The sequence below is a fragment of the Scyliorhinus torazame genome, chromosome 12, assembly GCF_047496885.1.
Source record: "Scyliorhinus torazame isolate Kashiwa2021f chromosome 12, sScyTor2.1, whole genome shotgun sequence".
Lineage (NCBI taxonomy): Eukaryota > Metazoa > Chordata > Chondrichthyes > Carcharhiniformes > Scyliorhinidae > Scyliorhinus > Scyliorhinus torazame.
Window position 1 is genome coordinate 56,080,594 of NC_092718.1, and position 14,402 is coordinate 56,094,995.

At 44.4% G+C, this 14,402-nt stretch overlaps 1 protein-coding gene across 1 annotated transcript in view; it reads left to right on the plus strand.

Annotated features, from left to right (window-relative positions):
* sh3gl3a (SH3-domain GRB2-like 3a) overlaps positions 1–14,402 on the plus strand; it is a 185,138-nt gene that overhangs the window by 146,167 nt on the left and 24,569 nt on the right. Inside the window, exons 4-6 of the mRNA XM_072468731.1 lie at positions 7,503–7,646; positions 9,960–10,093; positions 13,247–13,405. Of these exons, the coding sequence (XP_072324832.1) occupies positions 7,503–7,646; positions 9,960–10,093; positions 13,247–13,405 (437 nt within the window). The remainder of the gene's footprint in view (positions 1–7,502; positions 7,647–9,959; positions 10,094–13,246; positions 13,406–14,402) is intronic.

Here is a 14,402-nt window from a genome sequence, read left to right on the forward strand (position 1 = left end):
ACCACAATCAGTAAGAATGAACAACAACACCTCCTCCACAATAGTCTTCAACACCAGAGCCCCGCAAGGCTGCCTACTTAGCCCCCTACTCTACTCCCTGTACACACACGACTGAGTGGCAAAACTTGGTTCCAACTCCATCTACAAGTTTGCTGACGATACGACCATAGTGGGCCGGATCTCAAATAACGACGAGTCCGAATACAGGAGGGAGACAGAGAATCTAGTGGAGTGGTGTAGTGACAACAATCTCTCCCACAATGCCAGCAAAACTAAAGAGCTGGTAATTGACTTCAGGAAGCAAAGTACTGTACACACCCCTGTCAGCATCAACGGGGCCGAGATGGAGATGGTTAGCAGTTTCAAATTCCTAAGGGTGCACATCTCCAAAAATCTGTCCTGGTCCACCCACGTCGACGCTACCACCAAGAAAGCACAACAGCGCCTATAGTTCCTCAGGAAACTAAGTATATTCGGCATGTCTACATTAACCCTTACCAACTTTTACAGATGCACCATAAAAAGCATCCTTTCGGGCTGCATCACAGCCTGGTATGGCAACTGCTCGGCCCAGGACCGCAAGAAACTTCAGAGAGCCGTGAGCATCGCCCAGTCCATCACACAAACCTGCCTCCCATCCATTGACTCCATCTACACCTCCCGCTGCCTGGGGAAAGCGGGCAGCATAATCAAAGACACCTCCCACCTTACTCACTCTTCCAACTTCTTCCATCGGGCAGGAGATACAGAAGTCTGAGAACACGCACAAACAGACTCAAAAACAGCTTCTTCCCCACTGTCACCAGACTCCTAAATGACCCTCTTATGGAAGACCTCATTAACACTACACCCTGTGTGCTTCATCCGATGCCAGTGCTTATGTAGTTACATTGTATATGTTGTGTTGCCCTATTATGTATTTTCTTTTATTCCCTTTTCTTCTCATGTACTTAATGATCTGTTGAGCTGCTCGCAGAAAAATACTTTTCACTGTACCTCGGTACACGTGACAATAAACAAATCCAATCCAATCCAATCTTTACCCACAAGAACAAATTGAGTTGTCAGAATGGCATCATACACTGGGAGCACGAATAGTCATTCCTGTACCAGATAGAGAGCTCCTCCTAACTGAATTATACAGCACTCATCCCAGCATCTCTAAGATGAAGATGTTTTCCAGGAATTATACATGGTGGCCTAGTATTGATGTTAATATCGAAAAGTTAGTCAAACACTGTCAGCACTGCCAACTCAACAAAGATCGCCTACTACAGCCCCACTGCACCCTTGGGAATGGCCTGACAGGACATGGGTACGAATCCCTATTTATTATGTTGGTCCATTCCTGGGCACAATATTTATGCTCGTGATTGATGCACTCACTAAATGGATGGACATTTTTGGAATGAAGTCACCTATATTGAGTGGTACCATTAAAAGATTACACCAGTGCTTTTCAACTCACAGATTACCTGACGTTCTGATATCAGACAATGGAACCATATTCACAAGTGCTGAGTTTCAAAATGTCACCACTCTCAACGGTATTAAATACGCTAGAACTATGCCTTACCAAGAAGCATCATACGGACTTGCCGAGAGGGCCGTCCAAACTTTTGGAAGCATTTTGGAAGCTAGTTACAATCATGCAGCTGCTGTGCAATTTTTATGAATAAATACCTGTGTGTTCATTAATTACTTCTGTGAAAGTGCACCCTGAGGCAAGTCTGTTCAAAGTGGATCCAAGAAACACACCCTTGTACAAACAGTTATACCAGTATGGATGCACTGAAGATCAAATATGCCAAAACAATTGAGGTGCTCAGAAAGGAGAGAGATGGAGAATGTAGTGTAACGGTCTGACTCATGAATGGTTAATGTGGAAGTTAGTACAACACAGTCCGCATAGCGATGTAAAAGAACACAAGATCCCACACCAGGGGTCACTGTAGTGTTGGACAGAGCCGCATACAGGAGCAATCACGGAGACAGCTCCTACCTTGGAACCTTTGCTGTACGAATGTATATGGACTCCATAGTTAATAAATGCTTACTGTTGAACTACCTAATATTACAAATATCCTAATCAGAAATACCAAACTGCACACTATACCATACAACATGGTGGCAGTGAATGGAACAACTTAAAACCTTGCAGAGACTGCCGACGGAAGTTTAAAAACCTGGAAAACTGAAGGAAAAATCAAAAGAGCATTCTGACCTGAAGAAAGCTCAAAAAGTAAAGACACAGAAGGAAATCACCAGAGAAAAACTCCAACAAAAGTCTGGGAAGCTGAAGACAGGAATTAAACTTCTCACTGCAGCAGAAGGCTCAATCGAATCCCGGGGAATTCCAACGTCAATAACCACAGTGTGCAGAGTCAGCAGAGCTAGTAACGGTGAGCTAAACATTTAAAGTTTATGGACAACACGAGTCCTGAAAAATGTTAAATAGTGCAAGAGGTCAGGAATGGCTGTTTAAATCACAGTCCGAGAAACCTGATTCCCTAGTCGGCACCTGAACACATGACAGCCAAGCCCAGTCTGGACAAAGACTGAGTAGGCAGCTTATAAAAACCCAGCAAAGGCTGGGATTTGATGCTTCGAGAACCCGAGAATGTTGCACTAAAACGTGAAAGATTCTCCAAAAACATACTGCTTTATTTGGTAGGACGGAAACTGGCGTTAAATAGCTAGACCAAAAGACCGGAAGAAGTCTTACAACACCAGGTTAAAGTCCAACAGGTTTGTTTTGAATCACTCGCTTGCGGAGCACTGCTCCTGGAGTTGTAAGACTTCTTACTGTGCTCACCCCAGTCCAACGCTGGCATCTGCACATTAAGACCACTCTTAAGGTATGGGAAGGTATCGGAGCAGAATTAGGCCACTCGCCCATTGAGTCTACTGGCCATTCAATCATAGCTGATATTTTTCTCATCCCCATTCTCTGCCTTCTCCCTATAACCCCTGATCCTCTTATTAATCAAGAACCTATCTATCTCTGTCTTAAAGACACTCAGTGATTTGGCCTCCACAGTCTTCTGCGACAGAGTTCCACAGATTCACCACTCTCTGGCTGAAGAAATTTCTCCTTATCACTGTTTTAGAGGATCGTCCCTTTAGTCTGAGATTGTGTCTTCTGCTTCTAGTTTTTCCTACAAGTGGAAACATCCTCTCCACGTCCACTCTATCCAAGCCACACAGTATCCTATAAGTTTCAATAAGATCCCCCCTCATCCTTCTAAACTCCAACGAATACAGACCCAGAGTCCTCAACCGTTCCTCATACGACAAGCTCTTCATTCCAGACATCATTCTTCTGAACTTCCTCTGGGCCCTATCCAAGGCCAGCACATCCTTCTTTACATATGGGGCCCAAAACTGCTCACGATACTCCAAATGGAATCTGACCAGAACCTTATGTAGCCTCAGAAGTACGCCCCTGGTCTTTTATTCTCGCCCTCTCGACATGAATGCTAACATTGCATTTGCCTTCCTAATTGCCGACTGAACCTGCACATTAACCTTAAGAGAATCATGAACAAAGACACCCAAGTCCCTTTGTGCTTCTGATTTCCTAAGCATCTCCCCATTTAGAAAATAGTCTTTCCATTTCGCCTTACAAAGTGCATAAGCTCACACTTTTCCACATTGTATTCCATCTGCCACTTTGCCCATTCTCCTAGCCTGTCCAAGTCCTTCTGCACCCACCTGCTTCCACACTACTACCTGTCCCTCTACAGATCTTTGTATCATCTGCAAACTTAGCAACAGTGCCTTCAGTTCCTTCTTCCATATCATTAATTAATATTGTGAAAAGTTGTGGTCCCAGCACCAACCCCTGAGGCACACCGTTAGTCACTGGCTGCCATCCTGAAAAAGACCCCTTTATCCCCACTTTCTGCCTTCTACCAGTCAGCCAATCCTCTATCCATGCCAGGATCTTACTCTTAACACCATGGGCCCTTAACTTATTTAACAGGATCCTTTGTGGCACCTTGGCAAAGGCCTTCTGGAAATCTAAATAAATTACATCCACTGGTTCTCCTTTGTCTAACTTCCTTGTTACTTCCTCAAAGAACTTAACAGATTTGTCAGACATGACCTCCCCTTGATGAAGCCGTGCTGACTCAGTCCTATTTTATCATGCACTTCCAAGTACGCCGCAATGTCATCTTTAATAATGGACTCTAAAATCTTACCAATGACCGAAGTCAGGCTAACCGGCTTATAATTTCTCGTCTTTTGCCTCCTTCCCTTCTTAAACAGCGGTGTTACATTAGCTACTTTCCAATCCTCTGGGGCCCTTTCTGCCTCCTGTGATTCCTGGAAGATCACCACCAATGCCGCTACAATTTCCTCAACTATCTCTTTTAGAGCCCTGGGGTGTAGTCCATCCGGTCCAGGTGATTTATCCATCTTCAAACCTTTCAGTTTCCCCAGAACCTTCTCCTTAGTGATGGCCACTGCACTCACCTCTGCCCCCTAATTCTCTTGGAGCTCTGGCATCCCACTGGTGTCTTCCACCGTGAAGACTGATGTAAAGTAGCTATTCAGTTCCTCTGCCAAGGAATCAATGATCATCGGCAAGATTTGATGATGTTTTAAAATCATTTGACTCTTGATTTTTTTTCAAAAGTAACAATATCATAGAAAGGACCAGATTTCATGGAAGTGTCCAGCAGCCAGAAGAATTTGGTGGCTCCTTTATTGATGAGCTGTATAGAATGACTCAAGATTGAAATCTGAGCTAATCAGGGATAGAATAATTATAGGAATGGCAGGCGTCGCAGTGTTGGACATGCTTCAAGCGAAGGAATATCTAACCCTTGAGAAAGCAATCCCAATTGGCAGGCAATCTGAAATCAGTTTGCAGTATAGATCCATATTAATGGAGAAAGTAAACCGTGGGACAAAGTAGGCCCCACTGTCCAGTTAATGAAACAGCACAGAAACAGGGCTTCAATGTAACCAAATAGGATTCTTCGGGAAGTTGTACAAGGCCAAAACATCGAAATGCACAGAAGACCTCAAGAGGATTCTCAAGGATGAGACAGTGCCTCAAGAGGACACACAGTCATGGGTAAGGTCACAGATCCTCATCCAATGGAATGTGGACCTCGGTTAATGGCCATCTCACAAACCATAAATTGGACATGAGAGCTGGTGTTACGGTCCTACCTTAAGTTCGACATGGGAGCTGGTGTTATTGTCCTATCGGGCAAAGAACCGTGGCTGAGACACCAGGCTATGAACAACAGTCGCACCACTTTATGGGCTGGCAGGAGTTTGACTTCCACCATAGGCATGATCCTGGATCCATTAAGCTCTGGCGCCAAACAAATCTTTGAACTGATATTTGTCATCCCTAAGTGGGGTTTTTTCTACATCCTAGAGCAACGATGCCTGCAAAGCCCTCAATCTTGTCAAAATGGCAGAAGATGTCAAGACAACCACTGTTGTAAATTATACAGAACTGCACGTTCCCAAGAGCTCCAACAAGAGTGATTCTCTTGACTGGGACTTAAGCTCTGAATTGTCTTCTTTCTTTGCAGAGCTGGTTTGTCTACTTTTGTTACAGTGCCAATCACTCAGATGGTTATCATAAAAACTTGAGTAGATGAGTCAAGAGAGGAACCAGCAACAAGACGAGCCTTGACCTCTGACTCCGAAGCCAGTTAGAGAGAGATGAACCCCAAGACCACGGAGCAAATGCTGCAATCCTCAGCCAGTTTGACAATGCCACAAACAATGCTGAAACCGAGTAGCAGCCATCAATTGATGATTGCACATCATATACCCAAACGCAAGTTTGAGCTTGCTCCAAGGTCACACCCTCTGATCAGGAAGAGCTATTGTCCATCCCAGTCTGCAACACAATGAGCTGCACAAAGGAAGAAGAAAAAAAGACACTAAAGAGACAAACCCACAATTTATCCTCCCATAAAGAGAGGGATAAACCCACCACCATCTATCACTACAACTGGGGAATTGACAAAGAGTGATTCAATGCCAACGTATGGAAAAATACGATGAAAGACACTCAGATGCCAGAATAACCTCCGATTCAACAAAATGTACCTGCAGTGACAGAGTCTGCCACTCCTCCGACAGTAGTCCTCAAGACCACCTGAACCTATGAACACAGAGGCTTGAGGGGGGAAGATGGAAAATAGTAATGTTGTATTTACATGGGGTAACCTGGGATGATTTGTAAATATGTTGGACATAGACTTGGGGGAGGTGCAGTATATAAAGGGTTAGCATAGGACTGAGCAAAATACTACCCACAGTGATTTAAGAGAACACATGTCCTACACCTAGGGGCCAGTGTACTTTTGGACAGAACTGTGTGTAGAAGCAAGCTTGGCGAAGGCTCCTGGCTTAGTCCTTTACTCTACCCACATATATTGTTTCCAGTAGTTAATAAATACTTGCTGTTGAGCTACCTAAGACCACACATACCTTAATAAGACCCCAAACTATGCCTTACAACAGAGAAAAGGCATGGATTTGTGCTCAGAAGGATAGACCTACCATTGCTATCAGAATTACTTCTGGTAGTCGCTTCCCAGATTTGGCTAATATCGTTCTGAAACCATTCACTGACCACCATACCTATGTCTTTAGCCAATTTTATATCACTCCGTTTAGGGAAACTGGCCTGTAATCAGCAATGTGCCAGGATAAGAATCTTGATATGTCTCTGATCATGTGCAGTCATGCTTTTTACTGTGCGCAAAATAACATGCTCAAAACGTTTACGTAATTGAACATTTCAGTTTGCTAAACACGCTATTTATCATATTCGCTTATATTTGTGCATGTTTCCCCTAACAATGTGAGTTTGAAGAACTCGGGAATAATTTTGATGTGGGGTTTATTGTGCTGCAGATAATGTCAAGTTAGCCATCCATTATTTAACTGCCCAGTTTTACCTTCTATTGACTTCAGTGGAAACCAAAACCGTTCATGGTGTCTAATGGGCAGGTAATTTAATATAGCCCAATTCATACCATTGCGTTGAAGTTAACATTACCCCCATGTGTTGAATAACCAATTTCTGCTGTCCTCGGGTAAGAAAATAATTGAATTTTCTTGCATTTAGAATAACCGTGTATCATATTTTTTAAAGTTTGCTTCTGGTAAATACATAATTCTCAGTAATTTTCCCATCTTTGGGTGGTGTGGAGCCCTCCCCTCTGGCAGTGTACATCAGAAATTCAGTCACATGCTACACAGTTCTTCAACTTTTAATTATAAAACGGTCAGAAAATCATGCATGTGTAGCCAGCGGGCATTGCTTCCCAGCCAGTAGTGCCAAGTCAGAAAATTATGTATTAATGGCTTGATTATTAGGCAAAATAGAAACATCTGAAAGCCCCAGGATAATTAATGATTTCTCCGCAGAAACCAGAAACTCAGCTGTATTTGATATTCCACTTTGAAATTTACAGGTTGCGTTAATGTCTTTTAAATTATTCATGTCATTTTTGAAGCCTACAGAGCCAAGTTAGGCATGCTGAACACCATGTCAAAGATCCGAGGGCAGGTGAAAACAACAGGTTATCCTCAGCCTGAAGGTCTGTTGGGGGAATGCATGCTCCGAAATGGAAAGGACCTTGGAGACGATTCCAATTTTGGTGGGTTAATTGGTGACATTGTGTGTAATGCAGCGTGCTGTTTTATGTTCATGTAATTATTTAATCGAGCCACATCAATAACTTATAAATGCGACAAAGATTATATCAAGATACCGTGCATTTTTGCTTTGTTGAGTTTGTGAACAGAATAAATACAATGAGTTTGTTCAATTTTGATTTTCGGTGATAGAAGTAGTGGGCGTGATTCTCCCCAAAGATTTCTCCATTCATTTCTGGTGGGTTTTTCAGGGAGTTTCCCGATGGTTCTGCTGGCGAGTTCCCCACTGCTATTCAATGATACTTTTTTGGGCCCTGGGGAGTTTCTCACCGGTTTAACCCACACTTAGACTTTTTTTTAGCACTGGGGAGCTGAGATTTGGCAGCCATTTTGAAAGGGTACCACGATCTCTAAGTGAACTTGTGGCCCCTCACCCATGCGTAATGTAGCCCCCCACACACATGGGGACTACCCTACATCTCACAAGTGAGGGACCCCCTCTTCAGGCCCCCCAATCCCGCTTCGAGCATCCCCTCCCTTCCAGGACATCCACCCATCACTCACCCCCCCCCCCCAACTTCCCAGAGACCCCTACTTACCTGCCCTGCACGCCCCCACTCTTCAAATCCACAGTGGTTGTCACTTGCTTCACAGCGCCAGGGTCCCAAGTTGGATTCCAGGCTTGGGTCACTGTCTGTGCGGAGTCTGCACGTTCTCCCTGTGTCTGCGTGGGTTTCCTCCGGGTGCCCCAGATTCCTCCCACAAGTCCCAAAAGATATGCTGTTAGGTGGATTGGACATTCTGAATTCTCCCTCTGAGCACCCGAACAGCATCGGAATGTGGTGACGAGGGGGTTTTACACAGTAACTTTATTGCAGTGTTAATGCAAGCCTACTTGTGACAACAAAGATTATTATTATTATCGTAAGAAGTTTTACAACACCAGGTTAAAGTCCAACAGGTTTGTTTCGATGTCACTAGCTTTCGGAGCGCTGCTCCTTCCTTCACCTGAGGAAGGAGCAGCACTCCAAAAGCTAGTGACATCGAAACAAACCTGTTGGACTTTAACCTGGTGTTGTAAAACTTCTTACTGTGCTCACCCCAGTCCAACGCCGGCATCTCCACATTATTATTATCCACACTCCTTTCATGGGCATGTCTCCCTTTGCCCCCTTGGAACCTGGACACCCTAGCTTTGCCACCCTGGCATCTGGCAGTGCACCTGCCAGCTTGGCAGTGCCATCAAGGCACCTTGGCAGTGTCAGGGTGGCAGTGCCAAGGTGTGGTAGTGCCAAGGTGCCCACGTTCCAGGGCGAAAGCCAGGAAGCCATCCTGCAATGATCCTGATCACCCCGAAGCCTCCAGTGGCCTGGGAGACCTCCCAGGTGCCACTCTGCCTGGTCCATGTTTGTATGGGCCAGTGCTGAACAGCGCCTGGCTCTGACTTCGCTGGGGAGGCCAGAGAATCAAGGGAGGCCAGTGAATGCTGGGTACGTTTGCCGAAGTCAGTTTAAATCTGGCTTCAGTGCATGCCGTTTGGTCACGCCACTTGTGGGCGGGATTCTGACTCCGACACCTTGCGGGACTTGGGTGTATCCCGCGAGGCATGATGACTGCCGAGAAGCCCCCAAGAGGGCTCTCCCGGTATTCACCGGTCGCACTGTGCTCAAGGGAGAGCGCAGCGTGGCCGGTGGATCGTGCCCAGTATGTTTGAAAATCATTCTCATGGTTGTCCTTTGTCCAGTTGTGATTCAGTAGATGTGGTTCTTAGCTTGTACAATTAAGATGCATTCCTGACCATTTTTAAAAAGCTGAGTAGTACACATTGCAACGTTCTTTGATTGGGCTGATGTGGAATCTCGATATTGCCATCTGAACGAAGAACATTAGACTTTGTGTTATAAACAAAGTTATTTATGACTAACACTACACTAATAAATAACTAACATGTCTGAGATGAATACAGTTGGAAATAATTGTCCAACACTAACTCACACGAAGATACTACAAAGCTACTCTAATATGCGAGTGCAATCCTAACAAACACCATCTGATGGAACACATGGTGCATCCGGGTCATGTGCCTGACACTCGCACCACCTGCTGGTCGGATGCTAGAACTACAACAGTAAAACATATAATTTATAATACACATGCAGATGATGATGAACTACTCATTATATACAGATGATAATCTACCTATCATCACACACATATGTAACAGAAACATTGAATTTGAAACCTCTTCTAAACATTCCTTTCTGTTGGATTTTCTTTTACATTAAATGTCATGGTTTTCTGTCTGATTTTCTTAGGCCCTGCACTGGTCGATGTTGGTGAAGCTTTGAAACAAATGGGAGAAGTAAAGGATTCCCTTGATATTGACGTAAAACAGAACTTTATTGATCCCCTGCAAATTTTACAAGAAAAAGACTTAAAAGAGATTGGGGTGAGTTTGTGAATTTCTCTCTTATTTCAATGTTTTAAATGGTATTTGGTGTAATGATCAAAACCATGAGTAATGGTAATATCACATCAAAATGTCAGACTTTATTCTTGATCCATTAAGTGCTGCTATCTACAATGTGTTTCAAGAGCTTCTACTTAACCCATAAATTATTATTTGAAACTGTGCATTTGTTTAACAGGTTATAGTGTCTGATGGGCAGCACGGTAGCATTGTGGTTAGCACAATAGCTTCACAGCTCCAGGGTCCCAGGCTCGAGTTCCGGCTTGGGTCACTGACTGTGCGGAGTCTGCACATCCTCCCCGTGTGTGCGTGGGTTTCCTCCGGGTGCTCCGGTTTCCTCCCACAGTCCAAAGATGTGCAGGTTAGGTGGATTGGCCATGATAAATTGCCCTTAGTGTCCAAAAGTGCCCTTAGTGATGGGTGGGGTTACTGGGTTATGGGGATGGGGTGGAGGTGTTGACCTTGGGTAGGGTGCTCTTTCCAAGAGCCGGTGCAGACTTGATGGGCCGAATGGCCTCCTTCTGCACTGTAAATTCTATGAATTGAGTAATCATAACCCCCAAGAATGGGTGGGTTGGAGTCAAGTGAGCGGTAAAATTGTTAAAATTCTCAAACTCCACTGCCTCCAGCCCACCCACACCTGGGTTTCCCCAGAGGCAGGACAGTTAATAGGCAGCCAAGTACACTCTCCCAAAAGGTGGGTTTCCATTTAAATAAAGGTGGGAGGCTCCCATTTAATCTGTGTTACAGGTTTAACCCTGGTCAGTCAGGTTTCCTGGACCGTCCAAGAAACGTTGAGCGGTTTACAGCACTGGTCTGTGGGCCGAGATACAGGAGTGCTTCCTCCTATCCTCTCCTAAGTTTCCCTTATTTCCCGCTGTCTGACTCTCACAATCTCCCACCTGCCCCACACAACCCCGAAACGCAAACTCTACTACCTCCTGAGATCGGGTACTGCTACCGTCTCCCTCCGTTAACACAGCATCAAGTTCCTTATTGTGCCTGCAGAGGTCTCCCTGCTCAACTGAGAGTCAAATCTGACTTCCAGATGGGTGTCCTGTCAGAAAAAAGGCAGTGCTGTGGAATGCAACCTCCGGATGCATGGAGGAAATTCTAGATTTCCTCATTGAAGCTCCACTCCTTCGCTTACAAAACTAGCTTGTGTCAGTCTCAGGATTCCTCAAAGATCTCAGAGAGTTTACTGCACTTAAGTTTAATTAAAATAAACCGGGACTAACAAAAACATGACACAACTGCTAAAGCAGCAGGACGGTGAACTGAGATGGATCTACTTTCTCGCCTTGCCTTTTCTGAATTTCTTCATTAAAACATAAATACTCAGAATGGTGGATGAAACATTTAAAACCGGACTGTAAGCAGACCGTCAACAAAATAAAACCTGCACTTATTCCCCAATTTGTTTGTACTAAAATCACAGTTATACATAAGCCCAGGTGCACACTAGTAATGGGATTGGAAAACTTTATGGAAGTGAAATTTAAAGGAAGGGGGAGGCAGTGGCGTATTGGTATTGTCACTGGATTAGTAATCCAGAGACGCAGATTAATGCTGTGGGGACCCAGGCTCAAATTACATAATGACAGATGGTGGAATTTAAATCCAGTAAAACAGCTGGAATTGAAAATCTAATGATGCCCATGAAACCATTGTCAATTGTCATAAAAACCCATTTGGTTCACGAATGTCCTTCAGGGAAGGAAATCTGCCGTCATTTCCTGGGGTCTGGCCTACGTGTGACTCCAGAACCACAGTAACATCGTTGACTCTTAATTGCCCGATCAAGGACAATTAGGGATGGGCAATAAATGCCTGGGATGTCCATGTCCCATGATTAAATTTTTAAAAAACAATTAAACAGGATCCAATTGGAGAAGCAAAAATTTTGAAAGTCTTTGGGAAAGTCATAAAGCTTCTACGCAATTGGCAGTCTTTGTTAAGTTTGAAAAAGGGGAGGACAAAGAAGCGAAGACAAAAATGAAGGGCAGTGAAACCTCCTGTGTGAACATGCATCTTTAGACAAGTGGCAACATATGTTCTATGTTCTAACGCAGTCCAGGACCTGGTCCCTGTTTGACAACAGCTGAAGCAGAAGCCATCATGAGAGTTTTGTAGAACATAGCCCTGTCCATCATCCCACGGCACCATTCACATGGGTCAGCGTTAAAGCATGCCTGCAGGGAAGTGGAACTAGCCTGGAGACTGCAGAGGATCATTGTTGCCACTGGCAGAACCAATTCTTACACTGTTGTGGCCACAGGTCCTTGCAAAAGATGGTGTATTTGTGCAACTATCTTTCTGATGAGCACATAGAGCAAAAGAAAAGTTTGAGTAAGTTATCCTGAAGCTCAACAAAGCAAAGGCTTTGTCACCACCATTGAGAGCAATATGGTTTTGTAATATTTTCAACCCAGATTGGCAGCTGCCCATTGGGAATGTTGAGGAACCGATGTAAGCCTGATAGAAACAGCATCAAATCCCATTGAGGTCTACTTTTTTGTCACTCTTCTCCAATCTCAAATTGTTTACCTTGTTCTCCCACCCCACATTTCAGATGGGAGCCCCTGCTGCTGACCCTCCAGCCGTGATGGAAAATTCAGCAGCATGCAGCATTCGGCCAGGGCTTAACTAAGTCCAGCATCCATTATGCCGCATCTGTGCTTGTTTCTGAAATGTAATGGAGATTAAAATTGAGCATGTAACCTTTCTTGGATGAGTGGCAGTCTGTCGTATTTCAACTTAGGAAGCAAGTGTTGCGGGGCATGAAACATGCAGAATTGATTTGCGGGTGGGGAGGGGAGAAAGCTAGCTGGTCCATCCAATCTGCCTCACACCGCAATGGCTGAGGCACCCAAACCAAAGACATCTGTCCTTACCTGCTTACTTCTGCTCCAGCACCACCATCATCCCCCTCCCATCAGCCATTTAATCTTCCATAGGAAGCCCCCCAAAAAAGAAGAAACTCAGAATCAACAAGGAGAAAAGTACTCTGGCAAAATTCCTTACCAACCCCCTTGGAGGAAGGAGTTAACACGTTTTAAATTGAAAAAATGCTTTGAAAATATGAATTTTGTGACATGTGGAGAACTCATAACATGTTCTTATCTTTATCAGCATCATTTAAAAAAGCTGGAAGGTCGCCGCCTAGATTATGATTACAAAAAGAAGCGTCATGGTAAGATCCCTGATGAAGAGATCAGACAAGCTGTAGACAAGTTCGAAGAATCTAAAGAGCTTGCTGAGATCAGTATGTTCAACTTTTTGGAAAATGATGTAAGTTTAACAAAATATGTATATGAACAGAAACCACTCATGTTTGCAGTGAACCTTTTACAGCTAAATAAAACCAGCTGACCAGAAAATCTTGTAAACTCTACCCAAGTATGATTCAGTGCATTAATCCTAAATAAGAGACCTGTGGTACAGTGCTGATGTAACTGGACAAGTGATCTAGAGGCCAGGGCAAAAGCTCTGGGGACATGAGTTCAAATTCCACCACGGCATTTGGGGGAATTTAAAGCAACTTAATGAATCAATCTGGGATAAAAAGATAGTCTCAGCAACAATGTTCAGGAACTAATGGATTGTCGCAAAAGCGTCCTTCACCAATGTCCTTCAAGGAAACGGTCTGGCTTACATTTTTTGACTTCTTATTCCCTTTTGAAATGCCCAAGCAATCCACTCAATTGTAGAAAACTGCTACTGACAAGGTGAATAAGAATAAAACCAGACGGACAACCTTGAATCAACCTCAGCACGATAAGAACACACCCTGCCCTGTTGGCTCTGCAATGTCCTCCTGACCAACATCTGCATGCTTGTGCCAAAATTGGGGGAGCTGTCTCTCAGGCTATTCAAACAACAGCCCGACGTAATCATACTCAGCGAATCATACCTTGGAGAAAATGTCCCAGATTCCTCCATCACCATCCCTGGTTATGTCCTGTCCCACTGGCACAACAAACCCACTGGAAGTGACCGAAGAGTGGCATTCAGTCAGGTGGGAGTGGCCTCACCCTTAACCCTGGACCACATAAAATCTTATGCCATCGGATTAAACATGGACACGAAAACCTGCTACTGATTACCATCCACGGCACTCCAGCGGATGAATCATGAATCAGTACTATTCCATATTGAACACCACTTGGAACAAACACTGAAGGTTGCAAGAGCACAATGTACTCTGGATGGGGAACTTTAATGTCCATCACCAAGAGTGGCTCAGTGGCAGCACCACTGACCGAAGTAGCTGAGTCTTGAAGTTCAG